The sequence below is a fragment of the Vigna radiata genome, chromosome 8 (genome assembly GCF_000741045.1).
Source record: "Vigna radiata var. radiata cultivar VC1973A chromosome 8, Vradiata_ver6, whole genome shotgun sequence".
NCBI classification, from domain to species: Eukaryota; Viridiplantae; Streptophyta; class Magnoliopsida; order Fabales; family Fabaceae; genus Vigna; species Vigna radiata.
In genome coordinates, this window is record NC_028358.1 from 40,440,814 (window position 1) to 40,462,117 (window position 21,304).

The window sequence follows — 21,304 nt, forward strand, 5'->3', positions numbered from 1 at the left end:
GATGGTTAAAAACTAACAAATTTTCAATTTTTTATATATTAAACATGTAAACATATTTAAATTGTATATCACACTATTTTATTCATATAAGTTAAAAGTTAATACCTGTACTGATTTCAATTTTAATTTTATATACACTGAGTGTATTGTTTTTTTTTTTTATTTCATTTAATTTTTTTACTAATACATATACAACTCACCAGTTATTAGTTATGTCATTCAATATATAACTATTAACACATTTGATACATTATTTTAATTTATAACCATAATATGATGTCTTCACTTAATATAATGATTACAGTAGAAAATAAATAATATTTTATCTGTATAGTTTATTTTTAATATTATTTTCTATTAGAAAAAATTGTATAATGGTTTTAAATAATTATTAAGAGTAAAATAAACATGTTAAAAAAATATTTTTAAACACTATAATTTGAAAAAAAAAATTCATTTGAAATATTACCTTCCATCTAAAATCTAAAAATTATCCATTTTTTTGTATTTCTATTTAATATTATATCTAAATTTATACTTTGATTCCTAATAAATTCACTGTTGGTAGACTAATTTATAATTTATAAAATTTTAATTTATATGATTTTAATGTGTCATGACATAGTTATATAAGTTTTATTTATGTAGAAATTTTTATATTTAAAAAATATATTACCATAATTTTAGATTTTAAAAAATAATTAGTTTTATTAAATTTTGTAAAATTTCTATTTTAATATAAATAATTTTTTTATCTAATTAAAAAAAGTTATTAAATAAAAATATGAACAGGTTATGTTTTTATAGTATAAAATTAACTCTTTTTTTTATTTAAAACATTTACAGTAAATATTAAACATATTAAATTTTGAAATTGTCCAAAATTTAATTAGTGGAAATGACAAATAGCCTACCAAGTAGTTAATTTACATGTTAAATAAACTTTTTACCAATGATCCATAGATGATGAATAAATGATTAAAAGAGATGTAATTATTTTTTTTTTTCTGAATTTATGACGCACGAATGGAGGTATATTGTGTGTCATGTCCATTATTCCACCTCATGAGAGAGAGAGTTTCATTGCTCCATTTCATGGCATCATCCCTTTATTTCTTATTTTTGAGATCAACAACTCTAAAACCTCATAGCCGGAACTTCTGTTTCCGGTCACTGCAAAACCCCTAATGGGAACAGTTAACAACACAGTCAATGCCGCGGCTTCGGCCATAGTAGCTGCCGAATCCAGAATCCAACCTGCCAGCTCGCCGGTGCTTTTCTCTCTCTTACTGTTTCCATGACAAGTGCATGTTAGTTTTTAGTTATTATATAGTGTATATGAGACTAATTCTTTTGTTTTAGGTTTCATTCATTGTTCTGATTAGTTCGGTTACCGAGAAACAGAGGTCAAATTGAGATCTTGGGTTTTGTGTTATCTTTATTCATTTTCCAATTTCATCAGTGATGATGAATGAATCAAAAGAAGGTCTAGCCTTGGCTGACTTTGTGCTGGGGTCCAATTTTCTCTGATTACCTTTTTTGCTTTTTCAAAATTTATTATTATTTTTTTTTATGGCTCTCAAAAGTGTCAAAGATGGGGGTGTGTCTTTTTTGCCGGGATAAATTATAAGTCCTGTTAGCTTTGATTTTACAAAGAACACTGACAATTTGCTTCTTCAACCATTTGGGGCAGGATTTCAATATAGTTGTATCATGCATGTATCTTTTATAATTATAACTCTTTTCAGTTCAATTAGTATTTACTATTTTTTTGACTTGTTACCCTTCTTGAAGATGATTGAGCATGTGACATTTTTATTTACAACTTGGTAGTGGAATGTTTCCATGATTTTGTTGTCTTGCCTTTGCTAATGATTTTGAATTTATTTCTAAAGATTATCATGGTAATAACTTAGTTCCAAAGATTAACGGTATGTCTGAGTCACCATTCATTTGATCCTGAGAGCAGGTTGCTCAAAGCAGCTCTTTGTGTTAATCTCTTACATTTAGATGTAATTTTGAAAGGTACTCAAAGGATTTTCACATACATGCATTAAGATTATGTTTAGACTAAATAACTTCTAATTCATCAAAGTGAATAACAAAGTACTCTGGCTTTTATAATAAAAGTATTTTTAAACTTTCTAGATTTAATCCAAACATTATTCATAGTCACTGGTGATTATCTGTGACTGACCTTTCTAATCCGGCATCCTATCACATGCTTATCATCTATCAACTATTACTATTTGTTTTTCAGACCTTTGTTACACATTAAGTTTACAATGGAGGTATGTCGTAGGAAGTAAACTCTTTGGTACTTTTGGGTTAAAAATAATTCTAGCAGTGTTGAAATAGTGATTCAAATATAGGCCAAATCTTCCTTATGCTGCTGGAAAATTACCGTATCCAGCATTGCGGAATGGGATGATATTAATACATGTCATGTACTTGGCTGATAAAGGAGCATTTATTTTATTTGAAGGTTTCAAGTCCTGCTTTACTCGGATGCTATTTCTTCCCTTTTACTTCTAACATCTGCTGATGTTTTTGCTCCACACACTGTCGAAAGATTGCTGTTCGCATTTGAGTTGGTCTGATAATGCTTATGCAATGCCCGTTATTTATTAGTCAGCATGTTTCATGCTTTGACAGGCATTGGTAAATGAACATCTTTCTACTGCTTTCCTACAATGGTTTAATGGCATTAGGCACTATAGAAATCCGTAGCTGACAATAGAGGTTTTAGTTTCCTCAAGCCAGTGTACCTTGATTAGCTATTAGGAAAACTAACGTTCTTCTATTTGTTGTCTCCTTATCTGTGCGATGTCTTCACTTTTGGCATAAGTAATTTTTGACGAAACATTACACAATTTGTAATTGTTTCAGAAGTTCTTCCCTAGATTCCTTTCTCAAACTTTTAATTAATTGAAGTTGCTTCACTCAAGTTGATTTCACGTTTGATGAAAAGATCTACTGTTTCCCTGCTGAAAAATATTATATTAGATCATTGCTATTGACAACTGAATTCGTGATTTAATTTGCTTTCAACTTTTAATATAGATATGTTTCTTTATTAACTGCAGAAAAAGCGCTGGGGAAGCTGCTGGAGCTTATATTGGTGTTTTGGACCCCATAAAAACAACAAGAGAATTGGCAACGCTGTCCTCGTTCCTGAACCTGTTGAACCAGTGGGTCAAGTTCGATCTCATCCTGCTACTGCTGCACCAAATCCTTCAACAGCCGTTGCCATGCCATTCGTTGTCCCTCCCTCTTCACCTGCATCTTTTCTGGAATCCGATCCTCCATCTGCTACTCAATCACCGGTTGGACTGTTCTCTCTCAGTTCTCTCAATGTCAATGCTTCTGGTGGACCTGCATCCATTTTTGCTATAGGTCCTTATACCTACGAGACCCAGTTAGTCTCACCGCCTGTATTTTCTAACTTTACCACTGAACCATCTACTGCTCCTTTCACTCCACCTCCTGAATCTGTGCAGCTGACGACACCATCATCCCCTGAGGTGCCATTTGCTCAATTATTGGAATCTTCTCTAGATCAAGATTGTAAAAGTAAAGGTACAAATCAGAGCTTTGCATTATCCAATTATGAGTTTCAACTTTATCAACAATACCATGGAAGCCCTGGCACCCAACTTATATCACCTGGATCAATCATTTCTACTTCTGGAAGTTCCACTCCTTTCCCTGATAGACACCCACTTCTTGAATTCCACAAAGGGGAAGCATCAAACCTCTTGGGCTTTGAACACTTCTCGACACATAAATTGAATTCCAGACTAGGATCAGGATCTTTGACACCAGACAGTACTGGGCAAGGTTCAGGACTAGGCTCAGGATCTTTGACACCTAATGTTGTTAAGCCAGCTTCACAACTAGGCTCTGGGTGTTTGACACCTGATGGTGCAGCACCAACTGCTGCAAATGACATCTATGTTGGAAAACCGATTTCTGAGTTAACATCCCTTGCAAATTCCGAGGACGAGTGTCAACCCAATGCAGCATTAGTCGATCACAGAGTTTCATTTGAATTGACTGGGGAGGATGTTGCACGATGTCGTCCAAATAAATCAGGGTCTCCTTTGATTGGAAACGTCTCAGGGTCTTCTGAGGATACACTGGTTGGAGAGCCTGTTGACAGAGAAAGGATACACTGTGATTTGTGTTCAAGGAAAACTTCAAATGAGAAGCCTGAAAATCCTCCTAGAGAAGGAGAAGAGCAATGCAATTCTTCCAAAGAATTTAACTTTGACAGCAGAAAAGGTGTTGTTTCTGATAATCCTGCGAATGCCTCGGAATGGTGGACTAACAAGAAAATGGTTGGAAAGGAAAGTACATCAAGCAACGGTCCGGCATTTTTTCCAATGTTACAGTCAGAAGTCGTTTAAAGATGTAGTTCATTGAGATAGGACTTAGGAGCTGTATCTCTCAATTTTTTTAAATAGTATAAATTATTTTTTGTGATATTTAATTAGGGCTATCTCGAATTTTAATAAATGACAACAATATTTGGTATTTTTTAATAACGAAAGTTTACAATTTATAAATAGTCTCCGGCTAGTAAGCACCATGGATAAACAACCAAACTTATTTATGAAAATGTGTCATGTAATTTTAGTTCCTGTAGAAAACATATTAAAAGGATCTTTAAATGATATAGTACTTTCGAACTTTAAAATTAACTTATTTATTGCACTAAATTGTTAGTATACATATATTATTTTCTATCATTTTTATTTCTTATTTTTCATATTTTTTTATTGTTTTCTTTCACATAATTTATGGATAAGTTTGACTTTTGTCTTGAATTATAAGCTCGATGTTGAATGTTGCGACGTGTTTGAATTTCTATTTGAATACATAAAATAATTTTGAGGTTCTGTGGAATGCTATTCACCTCAAACTCCACATCATTTAAAATCTATAATTAGTGTTTTATTCTTTTAACTTCAGTCGAGTTTAACTAAACTTTTTCTCTTAAATGAAATTTAAACATACACACTCTGAGTTTGAATTTTTCTTTTACCAAATAAATATTAGGTAAACGACATAACATTATTTGTTGTGCTTATGAAATAATTACGTTTTGTCAAACTAAAGTTAAAATTCAAAATGGTATAATAAATCTTAAAACTTTGTAAGTTTTTAAATTTCAAATGATGAGCTTGGTTTAAAAATAAATAATATGAAAATGGATGTAAATCATAATTATATGAATAATGGAAAAAGTATAAAAAATAAAATAATATTTTGCTAATAATTTATGTACAATGTATGATTTAATACAAAATTTTTGTAAAAAATAAACTTACTCTAACAAGGAAACAATATCATAACAGCCAAAAATACAAAAGTATGTTGTAAAAAAATTTTCCCTAAACTTTAAAAAAATAATACAAAATTATAATAAATAATAAAAGAAAGAAAATTAATATTTTTAATTTGGTAAAACCTTTCAATACAGTTAAAATAATAATTCTCTCAAATATTATCAAATTGTTTAACTTTACTAAGACGATTTTGATAAATATGTCAATCAATTTTCTCTTTTTCTTTCTTTTAAAACTGCAAAAATAATCATTTCTTTTCATCTAAAAGACTCCTATGCTTAGATTAAATGAATTTGACTAATTTAAACTTTTTTGACACAATAAAAAGTTCAACAATAATAGACAAAAAAGTTAATTGTTAAATTATATATAATTTTTTTATTTTAATTCTTAAATATTAGTTTCATGATTATATAGGACAGATTTTTTAATATTGTTTGTTTCAAAACTATATATTTCCATTTTTATTTTCCTTTTCTCAGACGTTTAATTAGTGACTATGTAGAAAAAAATATTATTGACCCCGACTTTTAAATTAATTAATATCTTTTTAAGTTTTTCTTAACATCCCAATTTTAAAATTTTAGAATTGATAAAATATTATAAGATTGACAAAATTAAATTAAATAATCTCAAACTATAAATATAAGATATTAATACAGTTATAAAAAAAATTATACTAATAAAATATATTTGAACTAATTAAAGAAAACTATTAGATGAGCATGAAAATTATTCTAATGCATCACCACTCTTTGCTAGATATGTTTCAACATTCATCTTCCATATGGTCACACAAAAACTATGACCATTGCAAAAGAAACAAATAACACACAAAATCAATAAAAGAAACAATAGGGTAAACTAATGTTAAAAAGAAAAACATCATTTAATCATATCAAATATTAGATCAACATTTATAAAATAGCGCTCAATGGTCTTGCCACCGTTCAATGTCAGTCCATTCGCAAAAATGGCCACTTAGGAGGAAAAGTGGACGTTAAACAGTCTAGAACAAAATTGCTTCCAAACTTGTACTAAGCTAGCACTCACTGTCACATCAATCCTACTCAGTGCGATATCAGAAAACAATCACTTCAAATATGTGATTTGGAAAATCAGGACTTGTTCAAATTATCAAATTGGTGTTTCCGAGTGTTTGGTTCAAAATTAGTTTAGTGCTTGATTCAAAATTAGCTTTAAATATCATGTTGAACACCAACTTCTTCAAATGGTCAAATCTTCAACTTTTTCAATCATCAGAGTCCAAACACGAAACAACACTCATATATAATAATCCAACATACCATGTTCAACATACCAAAATCAACCAACAATATCCAACACACATACACACAAAAACATTTAGCTTTTCTTACCTGACAAATGACTAAACAATTATAGAAGTCCCAAAACAACTCAAAAAATATAGAAAAATTTATTTTCTTTTATGAACAATAGAGACATGATCAAAACACACTATTAAAACCATTGATAAACAAAGACTCTTAAAGATGACTTAGACTATCACATGCAACCCCTAATAGTTCACATAAAGGGAACAAAACAAACCAAAGAGAGAAGCAAAAAACTAACTTACTTTATTTGAGAAATTGATTGAATGAAAGTAGAGATTTTATCTCAAAGATCACTTTAATGATTTTCTATCTTTAAGCTAACAAGAAGGATAGAAAAACTCAAAATAAAAAAAACTCTAAAAAAATAATTTATAAAAAAATAATATATTTTAAAAATATAAAATTCGTTTATAACAAAATTATTTATACTAAAACTTTTTAACATTAAAATAAGTGAATTTTACTATTTTTAAATAATTATTTTACTTTTAAAATGTCATCTTTTATGTCCTTTAAACACTCAAGATATTATTTTGAACTTTTATTTATTAAAATATGTTATTAATATTAATGCAGAATATATAAAGAAGTATTATATAAATGTACAAGGACATAGAAAGAAAGATGAAAACGCAAGTGACTCATGAAAATATGTTTTAAAAAATTTATTCTTTTAATAATTTATTTATTTAAAACTCGTATATAAATTCTTATAAAATATATAATTTATTTACATGCATATTTTACATATAGAAGGATAAATAGAAAGTAGTTTCTTATTACATACAACAAAAATTCGCATGTTATGTAATTTTACATATGAGTTAGATAAATTCTTATATAAAACTTAATTTATCTACAGCTTATAATACGCATATAATTATTTATAAATAATTTTGATTTTTTTGTTGTTGTTCAGTAAATGATTGAGGAAATGTTTTATTTATTTTTTTCATTATTGGCTCTAATTTTGAACTCGTTGGTTTGAAATCACATCAAATTCTTTTATAAAATCTTTCAAATTCTTAGAATATAAATTTAGTAAAAAAATAAACTTAAAAAAAGAACTAACTTTGAAAAAATTTCAATCTAATGTACCTTCGTTTAGTCTATATGATTCAGAGTAAGAAAGAGTTTTCCTTTGCAGAATCAATAACATAGATGAATATCTTAAGTTACTGCTGTTTTGCCAAGAAAGTGAAAATGAAAACATTAAAAAATGGATTTAAGTTTAAATTAATTTTATAAAACCAGTTTATAAAATAAAATTTATATCTGTGTTCTTAAAGTTTTGAATTTAATAAAAGTTAAATTTATCTTTCGTTTTAGTGTCTCTCTTTGGATCCACAAATAGTTCCCTATACAACACACAAAATATCTATTCATTTCGTTTTTTAAACAATAAAAAATAATGATATTTAAACAATATATTTTTATAATATTTAAATATTATTTATTTGTTTATGTATTATTTTATTATTAGTTCAAAATTTTTTCACAACCAATAATAATAATCATATATATTACCATACATCAATTATAAAATAATATATAAATATTATTCAAATATTATAAAAAAATATGGTCTAAATGTTATTATACTTTTATTAAAGCAACCCAAAGTTCTCCGTGAACTTTTACATGTAGGTCGTTATATCACCAATTACATAAATCTTTATTGTAAATATAAAAAACAAGTTGAAAGTTGAGTTTCATATTCAATAATGATAAAAAAGGTTGAGTTTCATATAAAAAAAAGCCACAAACATTCACTTTTAATTTCGATTAAAAATAATATCAGAGTGTCTTATATTGCTTTTACCTGTAAAAAGTTATAAATTTTAAAATTCTAACTTAATTATATTTATGCATATAGTTATTTTTGTGGTTTTTATGGTAGTTTTGGCTGTTTGTTATCTTGCATAAAAAAAAGAGAAGAAAAACAAAAACACTTTTTAAAATAGAATCAGTAAAGGGATTTCAAAACTAAGATTGGGTGTGATTGTGAGTCTGACACAGGCTACAGGACAGTCTGCAATAAAGTGAATTGCTGACAATTGCACTGTTCTCTGCTTTCACAGCTTTTTAACACTTTTTTCAACTTTCCTACATTTCTACTCTCACACTCCAATCACTGCATTCTCCATCAATATTTTAAATATTTTATTTCACCATCTACTGTTATTTTTTTAGCTTATCCTCTGTCTCAGTATCTTCATGTATCAAGGTATTGTCTTTAACTATGTTTTTTTGTTAGGTTGATTTTCTTGTATCAATAAGATACTTTTTAAATTTAGAAATTAACTTTAAATTATAATCTGAATCAATTTGTCTCACCAATTCTATTACCTTGGTTTTGCATCCAAAAGTTCCTTTTGTATTTAGAGTATTTGTCTTTTTCATTGTTTTCTGATAAAGTAACAATTTTGAAAGTTAAAGGTGGAAAACAAGTGAGGAAAGCTAATTTTGTGAAGTGGGATTTCCACTATTTTTCAAAGGATGGTTGGTTAACTGAGGTACGATTGAAATAATTAAAAATGTCATCTTCTGGTTGACAGTGACTTTACCATAAAGTTTCTGCTTTATTAACTCCTAGCTTCCAATATTTGGTGAAGAACAGCCCAAAAAACAGATGAAACCTACTTTACTTGGCTGATTTATAAACAGATATGCAGTTCAAATCTCACGCCATGTATGAAAAGGACATGTTGTATGGTCTACACTTTGATGCATTTATTCTAACCTTTTCACACTCTTTACATGAAAACTTCAAAAGCATTTTTTCTCATCAATCTTCTACGGTCTTTGTTATTAAATTTATGGAGAAAAATATAACCAAACATTAAGCTCAATCCCCATCTTGGAAAAGCTTACTTTAAATAACCGCCATTTGTCTCTGCTCATAATGTCCACTAATTAAACAAAACATGTTTAACCCAATCAAGTTTCTTATGTATGTGGGCAAAGCAAAGCAGTTACAAGTTTTGTTTCTGTACTACTAATTAGTCGGATATGTTTAGAGTCATTATTGAAGCTCAAGATTAATATAATATCAATCATTGTATCAAAGAATTATAATTTGGAGACCGACAAGAGAAAACAAAAGAATACTTAATTGATTCTTGGAATTTTTCCTGGGAAGGTAGCAGCTCTGAGTGACAATGGTCTTTTTCAAGTTTTAACTCTATGGTGATTTACATGGTGCGTGTAATATAATAGAATATAGGGTAACATTTCACCATGTGGATATGAAAAATTATTAGTCGACGTGCGCGTGACCTGAAAAGACTGAAGATGCTTCAGTTTTGTTTCACTCCAACTCACCGAGATATTCCTCGACGTAACCCAATCTACAGCTACCAAGCTAATCTGTCGTAAGAAAGCGAAGCACACAAAAGAAGAACACGTTGTTAGCCACAGAAAATTGATGCTTCTTAGTTAGGCCTCATTGTCTGTCCATGAAAAATTAAGTTAGGTAAGCTTTTCTGAAGGAAGAATGGATGAATTGTACACTCTTTTTGCTATATCTGAAACCTTTGACCTTGCTTTTGTGCTGTTGGTAATTTGGAAAGATGACACTACGAGTAAATTGTTTGCTTTTGTCTTTGTATAGTGCTCCACTTGCTTAACTGCTGATCTTTATTTTTTGCTGATGTTTCAGAGATTGAATTTTCGTATTTGAGGAATTTTTCTCAGAGGGTGTTGTATTGTTGATAGTATAAAGGTGGAAGTATCGGTCTTTGGTTGGAACAAGGAACTTGTTGTTTGCTTGTTTAGCCGCAATAATGGCATTGGCTCCTATTCCAAAAGTGGTATTTGGTTTAATTGCATTTGCAATCTTCTGGGTCTTGGCAGTTTTTCCAGCTGTGCCTTTTCTACCTATTGGGAGAACTGCAGGGTCCCTCCTTGGAGCCATGCTTATGGTCCTATTCCAAGTTATTACTCCAGATGATGCTTATGCCACAATTGATCTTCCAATTCTTGGTCTTCTCTTTGGGACAATGGTTGTCAGTGTCTATCTTGAAAGAGCTGACATGTTTAAGTATATAGGGAAGTTGCTGGCTTGGAAGAGTAGAGGTGCAAAGGACTTACTTTGTAGGATATGTGTTATCTCTGCTGTCTCAAGTGCTCTTTTCACAAATGACACCTCTTGTGTGGTTTTGACTGAATTCATATTGAAAATTGCTAGGCAGCATAACCTTCCACCAACACCCTTTCTACTTGCCCTTGCTTCGAGTGCTAATATTGGGTCTTCAGCAACTCCAATTGGCAACCCCCAAAACCTGGTTATAGCTGTTCAGAGTAAAATATCATTTGGTAATTTTCTGGTTGGTATTCTTCCAGCTATGGTGGCAGGAGTTGTGGCAAATGCTACAATTCTTCTAATCATGTATTGGAAGTTATTGTCCGTTCATAAGGACGAAGAAGATGCAGGAGCAGAAGCTGTGGTAGAGGAGTATGATTCTCATCGGTTTTCTCCTGCCACTATGTCTCATTTTTCATCCTTGAATTCTCAAGAATGGAATTCCCATCTTGAAGCTATCAGTGTTCAGAACTCTCCTCAACAGATTCTAAGAAACCGATCAATTGCAAGTGAAATTATTGGGGCTTCTAGCAACACTTTTGATTCTGCAAGAATCTCAAGTTTACCAAGGGATGGAACAAATGGTGTGCCATCTCTGACAAAGGAGGAAACTAGTCCTACAAGTTCTTCAGCAACAGTGGATACACTTATTCACCCTTCGGAAAGAAAAAACAATCTTATCATAAGATGGAAAAGGGTACTGTGGAAATCTTGTGTTTACATCATCACAGTTGGAATGTTGGTTGCTTTACTTCTAGGTTTAAATATGTCATGGACTGCAATTACTGCGGCGCTTGCCCTTATCGTTCTTGATTTCAAAGATGCTAGGCCATGTTTAGAAAAGGTTTAAATATGATCTTTCTCTTTTCCTCTGTCTTCTCCTTGGAATGCTAAAGTTACTTCTGCTGTTCAAATATTTTACGTTTTTCTCTCTTCTCTTGTAACAGGTTTCATATTCACTTTTGATATTCTTTTGTGGAATGTTTATAACGGTAGATGGCCTCAATAAAACTGGGATTCCAAGTGCTTTGTGGGACATAATGGAGCCCTATTCTCGCGTTGATCGAGCTAGTGGAGTTGCAATTCTTGCAGTTGTCATACTTGTATTATCAAATTTGGCTTCAAATGTGCCGACAGGTAAGTGGACCTGGTTTTATTTTACCGACAAAATATTTATTATTTGTTTTCTGTTTGGGAGAGGAGTTATTCCAAAGTCATGTGGATTTGTTAACATTGATTGTTAAATCTTCATCCTCCATGTTCCCTGAATTGAAACTTAAGAAGTTCTTGATTGCAAACTGCAAAGAAATCAAAGCAATGCATGAAACACTAGAATAGTGTTATTTTACTTTATCTGTTGTGATATAACACGCAAGAGGTAGTTCAGGTTTTTTACCTTCAAAGTGAAAAAAATAAATGTTCCCCAACTTTGACATAACCGATTGCTCCTCTGAAGTGAGAAAATGTGTAAAGTGAGCAAATAAGTATGCCTCTATTGCTGATATTAAGTTAGTTGACAGTACAAGATGCTCGAATTCAAATTAACACTTGATTCATCCTTGCGTTTTCATGTTCATATTTACTCTGCATAGAGGAGTTAAATCCAACATAATTAGTTTTCTTATAGGAAAGTATGGTTCTGATGACAATTGTATATAGGGAGATGTTGGTGTGAGACTTACTGAAAGATATTAGAAATCAGTTTAGATGATGGGATATGTGCCAAGAAAGTCACTGGAAGCACTGGTAAGCAGTGTAGATCGCATAACTTCTGCACTCTGGAAAAGGGTGGAGAAACTAAGAAGGAAATGGAAGAAATTATTGAAAGGAATTTCATGTTGAATAATATTCCTAAGAATTTGGTTTTTAGCCAAACTTAATAATATTATGTGATTAATTAGTTGTCTTCACCCAGTAGGATAAGACTATTATTGTTGTTGACTTTTTTTTTTTTGTAGACTTGTAGTCTTACGGACAATATTGATTGCCATTTTCTTGAAACTGAGCATTTAGAATTGTCTATGCAGTGATTGCATCCACTGAATGACTTTCAGAATACATATTTCCTGAAGCTGTAACTTATTGTGCATATTCTATTGTCATTGAAACAATAGGAATTATACTGTGAATGTGCACTAAAGAACAACATCTGGGATTAAAGTTCGATTGTTTATCAGTTTACTTCTTTGAAAAAATGTGATGGATTGTCAACGAAATTTAACCAAATCGTATTGTTCCCTAAAATCGAGAGATTGTATCTTCAACAGTGGTAAACTCCTAACAAGAGTAAATAATTTTGAATAAGCGTGGAATGTAGTTTTCTATTTTGATAGATATCTATTATTTATTTCATGGGATTTTAATTGTTTGTTTGTAAGAGACTTCTTTTTCTCTTTACCACTGGAAATCTTCGTAAAAACATCATAAAGAACAAGTATTTATGTTATGTAGGTTTCAGTTTGTCTTGATATCACATTACACTTTTACCTACTATGCTTGAGGGGTACCTGTTCAAACACCAATAGTAGATATATTAGCTTTATTTGTTCCTTGTCATATTCCTTTTGGCTTGATATTGTCATTGGAACAATAAATTATACTCATCTGAACTAAACCTGTATCCATCATGGTGAAAGAATTTTGTTCTTATGATACATGACTATTAACTAAAGTTATCTGTTATGTGTGCTATTATCTAGTTCTGTTGCTTGGAGGACGTGTAGCAGCCTCAGCTGCTGCAATTTCCAAAGCAGATGAGAAGAAGGCATGGCTGATATTGGCTTGGGCCAGCACCATATCAGGGAATCTCTCTTTGTTGGGATCAGCTGCTAACTTGATAGTGTGTGAACAGGCTATCCGTGCTCCAAACCTACCATACACGTTAACCTTCTGGAGTCACCTGAAATTTGGCCTTCCTTCCACGATCATAGTCACAGCTATAGGTTTGACATTCATAAGATGATAATGCCATTCATGGAAAAAGGGCCTTGTAAGTTGAAGATGTTCAAACAAAACGAAAGAATGAAAAAACAGGGTTCTTGTCAATATGTTTTAACTTCTGGATACATTATCAAGAAAATGGATGTTGATGCTTTGTTATCGATCGTTTATGCAAAATAAAATATGTGCAGATAGTTGCCATATGATGCTTTGAAATTTAGTAAGAAAAGGAAAAACAAATTCAAGTGTTCAAATAATTGAATTTTGCTTGTTCTGCTTTTATCATTATTATTATTTCCTACATTTTTGTTTCTTCTGTTTCTCTTTTTTGGAAACATATTTAAGCTAAGCAAAAATTTATGGGGAAATTATGCAAATTATGGATGCTTCTTTTGATTTGCATATTCAGTACAGCCAAGTATGGGATGCAATGCAGAAGTAATGAAATCTGATTGCATATTATTGCCTGGTGATTCTGTCCTTGGGATTCAGAAATGGCTCACGTATGCCGTAGGCTGAAGATATTGAGATTCCTAGGCATGATAAACATATTTTGAATATCAAATCAGCGTAGCAGTAAAAGATAAATAAAACGAAGTTACCATGACATTCATACAACTTATTGTTGGTTCATAATGCTGTGTGGGTTCAAGTCAAGGCTTTTATAACAAATTATTCTAAACGTTTCTGTGATGACGTACATAACTTTATCATTAATTCAGAAAATGAATTTTACTAAATAAAGAGGTATCTACACTGATGCCAGCAAATTTTCCATTTTATTAAAGAAGCTTGATTACGAAGAGACGCATTCGTGGTTAGAAAATATAATCGACTATCTAAGTTCAAACGATCTTAAAGTATGATCCCTATCAACCAGAATTGATCATCATTCACTTAAAATCCAAGCTGGGGTAGCTGTGATCGCTAAACAATTGAATGGAAAAATGCCGATAATTTTTAAACACTGATTCACTAATTTCCAGGTTCATTACATCATCATCAACTGGTATGAATTTAAAATTTAAAACAATCCCATCAAAATCCAAGCCTGTCTAAACCACCGCCCCAAGGAGAAAAAACTCTTCCCAGATTTCATATTTTGAAAGCAAACCACAATAAGCTGACATTTAGCCTTCCACTTAATTCATTAAATCATAGTCATCCAATTTGTCATTGTACTGAAGCACCTTTCTCTTTATTTTGGATGAATCCACCCATGTAATGAAGTCTTCCATGTTCCTAGTTACAAGGAAAGCCGGGTCTGTCACCGTCTCTGGACCAACCCTTATATGCCCTTGCTCAATGTACGTGACAGCTTCTTTCAAGTGTTCAGCAAATTTTAATCGCACCAGAACAGTTGAGAGCCTACGTCTGCACAATGGATAAAATCATTAAGCTAACATATGAGGGTAATATAATGCAAATAAGAAGAAAAGTTAGTATCTTTTGAAGAAAACAGGTAATGACGCATGCAGTAACTTCCTAAGATTATCTTCAAATTGATCCTAGTCATCCGGTAATGATTATTTATTAAACTGCATTCGCAAGTTATAATTGTTATATCTTCCACGTGATATATTTACCTTTGGACCCTCTAATGAGCAAAGTGCAAACGGATAAATTAATCGCTCAATTTTCATTTTAAAAAATAATAAGCAGAGTATTATTTTTACCTACAGAAGGATGACACGGTTAAGCGTTCACATAGTGTGATGCTTTGCCTGGTTGGAATAACGCCCATGTTGTAGCTGTAACCCAAAAAGGAGAAAAGAATGAGGAAGAAAATAATAGCTCATAATTATATCAAATATTTTTCTCGTTTGTTTCAGGCTCATACCAATAACAAATAAAATGTGTTTCTTAAATCAACACAATCTTTCTATTGAAACTGTAAGGCTAACTTGTGCTTCTTGAAATGGAGTTACAACTATTCAAATATTTTATACCAACTCAAAAGTTTTAAAGGAAAGTCATCACAAGAAACCAAAACCAACGGAGGATAATTGCAAATAGTTCACCAATTTTAATTATATTTTAGAAACTAATGTCTAAGTGAACTAGGAAGAACCCATTTGATGGGCTGCAGGAAGTTATTATTAGGAGCACAACAGTATGTTATACCAATAACTTATCTTGTACAAGGTATTCAGCCTTAGTCATCTACTGCACGATGGCAGATATGCGTTACACAATTACAACTGGTAGAAGGTGTGAAATAAGGCAAATACTTTTGTCTATGGGACAGCAAGTATATTGCAGTGATATATGCTTCCGAGTGATATATGACTTCCATGTTCAGTGATATATTTTATTAATATATCAATTGATGTTGCATCATATGTTCACATACATGAGAGTGAATAAAAATGAACTTACAGTTTTTCCAAAAGCTTGTCAGTCATGTCAATCCTAAAAGGATCCTTTGCGTCCATCTGTTTCAATATATTAACTAACTTCTGAACCATATGGCATAAACCTGAATATCTATCCATATTTGCATCGTCCCAGAGTTAAAAAAACATCAGATGGGGTCAACTAAAAGTTAGTCTAAAAACAAAGGAAATTACAAAGCTTCAAAAAATATAGATATAGTGAATTATGGATGATACTTTTTGTAATCGTCCCGTCCAGTAATGTGGTAGCGTTGCATAACCAAGTTCTCTCTTTGACCCCCTTCCCTCTTCCATTCTAAAAAATTTACCTTCTTCAAAAGCTTCTTTTCATGAAACTTTAGCTTCCTCATTCTTTTTCACTGTCATCATGAAACACAACTAAATAATCATTTCGTTAAAAAATAGAATAACTGTTGCATTGGCTATTTAACAGCAGCCTAAATTGCTGCACCAAGTTTGACACTTTCCTTCCACCAGCCACTAGTGGATTAGATAGAGAGATGGATAGATAGAGCCACAGAACGAGAGAGACTCATGCGCCACATCTTAATCAGCCACTAGTGTGAAGTTAGCTAGTCTAGAGATATGTGGAAGACCCAAAATCAAGAACCAATAAGCTCTAATATCATATCGATGAACTTCTGTATAAGCACTCGGCGAAGAAGAAATACAAGAAAAAAATAAAACTTCACAGAAAACTTATTTAATCTTATCTTCTTTTTTCCTCTAATAAATGCTTATAGATAAGCTTACTGTTCATCGAAACATGCTGGAATTCACACCCAAAGCATGCTTAAAGGAGGACCAAGCGTTATAAGGAGTATTCTGGGCACACTCTAGTCAAAGAAAGGGGGCATTCTTAACCATATTAGAAAAGGAAAACTAAATAGGGTGTGTCAAATAGGATATACCCAACTAATAATAGAACATCCAAAAATTGAGCACATACTATAGGGCAAAGCATGAAACACAGTGTTTTGTAAGAAGGGTGGTATACAGTGTTAAAGATTTTCGATACAAACAAGGATTGCTAATAAAAAACTCATTTAACTTGGGACATGCCATGCGATCCACAGTCACTGTTCAACTAAAGAAAGGCATACACAGACTTTAAGAATTTAAATGCCTAGCTTGAATGAGAAGGACTTAAAATGAAAGGCAAATTAAGTACTTTTCGAGTACCCTATTTATCTGTCCAAAAATCAAGTTGTATAATAAAACTGAACAAAAATTTTATTCAAACTAACTGATTCATGGAAGCAAGGAAATCCTAAAACTAAACCTTTCATCGAAATAAGGAAACCCTAAAAAGCGGGGAATTTGAAAAAGATTACCCGTCACTTAGCTTCTTTCGTGGCTGTCTGGACTAACTTGGCAATAGAAAGAGAGAATTGGCGATGAGAAAACAGCACAGCGGCGGCGAGAAAAAGAAGAGAGGACAAAGCGGCAGGGCTATGCGGCGGCCAGAGTGAGGACTTGGAACTGCAGGAGGCCAAAAGCTGGAAGAGATGTTTAAATTTGAGTTACATTCAGGATTTTTTTTAATGTTTAATTTTTAACTTCTATATGTCTATTTCTTTTTAAATAGAGTAATAAATCATAATTTTAGGTCAATGTTTTACAAAATTAACAATTTTTTTACTTATGATTTCCGTAATTTTTAATCTTTAAAATTTTAATTACTTGTAATTTTTGGTTTAAAATTGTTTGCTAAGTTATTATGCTATAAACTTTTAATCATAAACTAGTCCATTATGTATAGTGTAAATTTTTCTTTAATTATAATATAAAGTATACAATTAAAACTATAAAATTATATGTCACAATTATAAATTAGGTAATACAACAAGATAATAATTATATCTCTCAATTAATATTAATATCACCTCATTGATAAAAAATTAAATAATAATTTTCTTAAAAAATCTAATAATAAAGACTCAATTACTCAATTGAAAATTTTTAAATTTATTCAAAATCTAAATTTAGATTACAGCTTAAATTTATAATAAAATATGTTTATAAAATAGTTATATTTTTTAATTTATATAATACTTGTAACTTTTATTAAAGTAACTAATACTTATCATCAATAATTATTATACAAATTATTAAACGAAGATAATTAATTACGTTTGTAAACATACAAATTATGATATATATATATATATATATAGGTAAAATACCTTTTTTGTCTTAGTTTTGGTTAAGAATATTCGAAATGATCCCCATTTTATTATTTTCTTCAATATAGTCCTAAAAAATATAATTATGTTCAATTTAACTGTTTAATGTAGTCCTAAAGAACGTAATTTGTGTTCAATTTAGTCCTTTTTACAAACTCCGTGAACCACAAACAAGGACTAAATTGAACACAAACTACGTTCTTTAGGACTACATTGAACATAAAAAGGACTAAATTGAACATAATTACGTTCTTTAGGACTATATTGAACAGAAAAATAAAATGGAGACCAATTTGAATATTCGTAACCAAAACTGGGACAAAAAAAGGTATTTAACCTATATATATATATATATATATATATATATATATATATATATATATACACACACACGATGGAATCGGTTCCAGAACTGATTCTCTTTTTACTTTTTCTTTCTCGCGAACTATGACCTTGTAGTGGAATCGATTCTTTCATATTATATAAATAAAGTTGAGAGATTCAAATTATATAAGAAAAACTACATCTAAATTTGTAAATTTTGTAAAATATAGAATATAAATATAATTCAGGCTAAATAAAGTAATGGTACAACTTTGATAATTGAATTAAAATGATTGGTTTTCTGTCAATATTATTCTAACTTTGTTGATTTTGTGGACTGTTGTTGTAGTAGCATTGTGAGTTTTTCCCTCTTTTTTCAGAATACTTGGTAATTATTTAAATAACTGTGTTATATAGTTGGAAAGACAAATTATGTGGATTTTTATTTCTTATTTAAAAAAAAAAACAGATTTTCATTTAAAACTGGGTGTTGTACAAAACTAACTATCACACTAAAAGTTATGTTATATGTCTCAGAAAGTAAAATGATAAGCATAATGTTTTATACAATTTCACAAAACTTGTCAATAAAGAATCTTCCATATGTATTTATATTACAAACAATTCTTACTCATAATTATTACATACTAAATTAAGTGTGAATTTTTTATCAACACTAAATTAGGTTATATATATTTAATAAATAAGGAGTTTTCCCATTGAGATTTTGTGGTATTTTTAGAAAAAATGTGAAAATAATATAAAATTTTAAATATTTATTTTTAATTCAAGTCATATTAAACATTTTTATAAACTTTATGATCTTATATTTCAAAATCTATTAATTATTTTTCATCGCATTATATTTCATTAAAAAAAATAAACACTATATATTAAATCCATAACAAAAATTATACTTTGTAAATTCCTTTCAATAAATAAATCATTTTAAAAGAATACAAAAAACCATGAAAAAAAATATAAATCAAATTCCTTTTAATAAATAAATCATTTTTCTAAAGTCATTTTCCCCTCTTATATTTTTCATCAGTAATTGTCTTATACTTTTCTTTATTTTATTATTTTCTTATAATTTTTCTTTATTCACTTATCATCCAAAACGAGCATAGAGCCCTATCAAACAATATGGTGTCCCAATAGAAAACTATTTGGAAGTTTCTAATACTATTGTGGTATCTATCTTTTACATTCAATAAATAAACATTATCTTTTAAGTGAAAAAGATTACTAAAGTAAACTTTATCTATTCTAATACCTTTCATATGCATACCTATGACTTAGATGTTCATCCATATATTCAAGTGGCTTAACTATTTACCATTTATTATTTTATACTCACATATATTAAATCTTATGTTTTAAATATTATTATTATTCTAAAATTCTTATCACCATCACTCTTCTCTTTTAAGCCTAAACTTTATAATTTTATATACAAAGGTGGCAACTAAAATCATAAAAGCATGCTTTTCTTTTTGGGCTTTAAATATTAGCAACCTGATACCTTTGGTTTGAATGACTTTTTCAGGCTAAAGACTACATTCCCTAATTTGATTCCTCTCAAACAATTACCCAACCAAATTCATTGTATTTTGTATTAATATAATAAACCATAAGTTATAATTTGTTATTTTTGCACAATTAAACAATAATAAAAATTAAATTCGAACACCTCATGATATTTTCTCTGGTTAAAGTATTTGTAATACATGAATTTAAACAAACACTTAAAAAACAATTCAATCCAAACTCTTAACCACATGTTTCAATTCGATGTATATCTTACATTCAAAATTGTATCAACAAAGAGTTTAAATTACAATTAATATTGTGTTTTCTAAAATATAAAATAAATTATTAAAAATAGTTTTTGTATTTCTATCTTTGTTGTATAGCTGTGATTTTATTTATATCATTACTAGTAAAAATGCATGTGTATTAGTTTTTTTTTTTTTTTATCACAAATTATAAAAGTAAATATAAATATTATTTATAATTTTATTATAGATTATTTTTTTATTTTGTATGCAATATTTTACTATAAATAGTTATTTTAATTTCTAAAATATTAAATTTTAAAACAGGTTGAATTTTAAAAATATTTTAAAACAATTACTTAAAGGATAAAATTGATAAACAATTACTTAATAAAAGGTAAAAATAGAAAGTAAATGTGTACATTAAAATAGAAAATTTCATTTATATAATAGTATAAATATAACCATATAGATATTGTCCAAGATAAATGTATAATTTTATCCTTGGTTTCAACCTATCTTGTATTAATTATTTTTTCATGAAATACCATTAATAAAGCTTTTATTAGATTTCTATAATCAGAAACATTAGTTTTTAATACTGGACGAAAGGTAGTATGATTTCTTTGGAAATTTTGTACTTTGGATCAAATTTCAAACATAATATACAATTTTTCCTTATGCAAGAAAGTGAGAGCACCATAATTAATCAATGTTATTTACAAAAGTAATTTAAGAAAAAATATTAATATAGGATAAATTAACTATTAATTTACTAAATAACTTTATTAATGGTATTTCATGAAAAAAATAATTAATACAAGATACGTTGTAATTATGGTTTTATTTTTTCTAATGTTGATGATGTATATAATTGAATTTTATCA

The 21,304-nt window shown here is 29.6% G+C and overlaps 3 protein-coding genes across 4 annotated transcripts; 2 read left to right on the forward strand and 1 right to left on the reverse strand.

The window, feature by feature from the left end:
- The first annotated feature begins 1,070 nt into the window (after window positions 1-1,070).
- LOC106770933 lies at window positions 1,071-4,492 on the forward strand. The gene is made up of 2 exons (XM_014656788.2): window positions 1,071-1,271; window positions 3,087-4,492. The coding sequence occupies exons 1-2, from the start codon at window positions 1,188-1,190 to the stop codon at window positions 4,407-4,409; spliced, it is 1,407 nt and encodes a 468-aa protein (XP_014512274.1). The 5' UTR covers window positions 1,071-1,187; the 3' UTR covers window positions 4,410-4,492.
- Window positions 4,493-9,773: 5,281 nt separating this feature from the next.
- On the forward strand, window positions 9,774-14,013 carry LOC106769659 (silicon efflux transporter LSI2). 2 transcript variants are annotated; one of them, XM_014655369.2, is made up of 4 exons: window positions 9,774-10,268; window positions 10,371-11,637; window positions 11,741-11,930; window positions 13,493-14,013. In XM_014655369.2, exons 2-4 carry the CDS (start codon window positions 10,495-10,497, stop codon window positions 13,753-13,755), a joined length of 1,596 nt encoding a protein of 531 aa, XP_014510855.1. In that variant the 5' UTR covers window positions 9,774-10,268; window positions 10,371-10,494; the 3' UTR covers window positions 13,756-14,013. The 2 variants fall into 2 exon arrangements, with proteins under 2 accessions (XP_014510855.1, XP_014510854.1); XM_014655368.2 differs by having other exon boundaries at window positions 9,774-10,184.
- A 655-nt stretch (window positions 14,014-14,668) lies between these two features.
- Window positions 14,669-17,655, reverse strand: LOC106769951 (U3 small nucleolar ribonucleoprotein protein IMP3). The gene is made up of 5 exons (XM_014655764.2): window positions 17,464-17,655; window positions 16,346-16,488; window positions 16,113-16,220; window positions 15,410-15,484; window positions 14,669-15,107 (listed from the first exon to the last, which is right to left on the reverse strand). The coding sequence occupies exons 2-5, from the start codon at window positions 16,477-16,479 to the stop codon at window positions 14,876-14,878; spliced, it is 549 nt and encodes a 182-aa protein (XP_014511250.1). The 5' UTR covers window positions 16,480-16,488; window positions 17,464-17,655; the 3' UTR covers window positions 14,669-14,875.
- Between the last annotated feature and the right edge of the window lie 3,649 nt (window positions 17,656-21,304).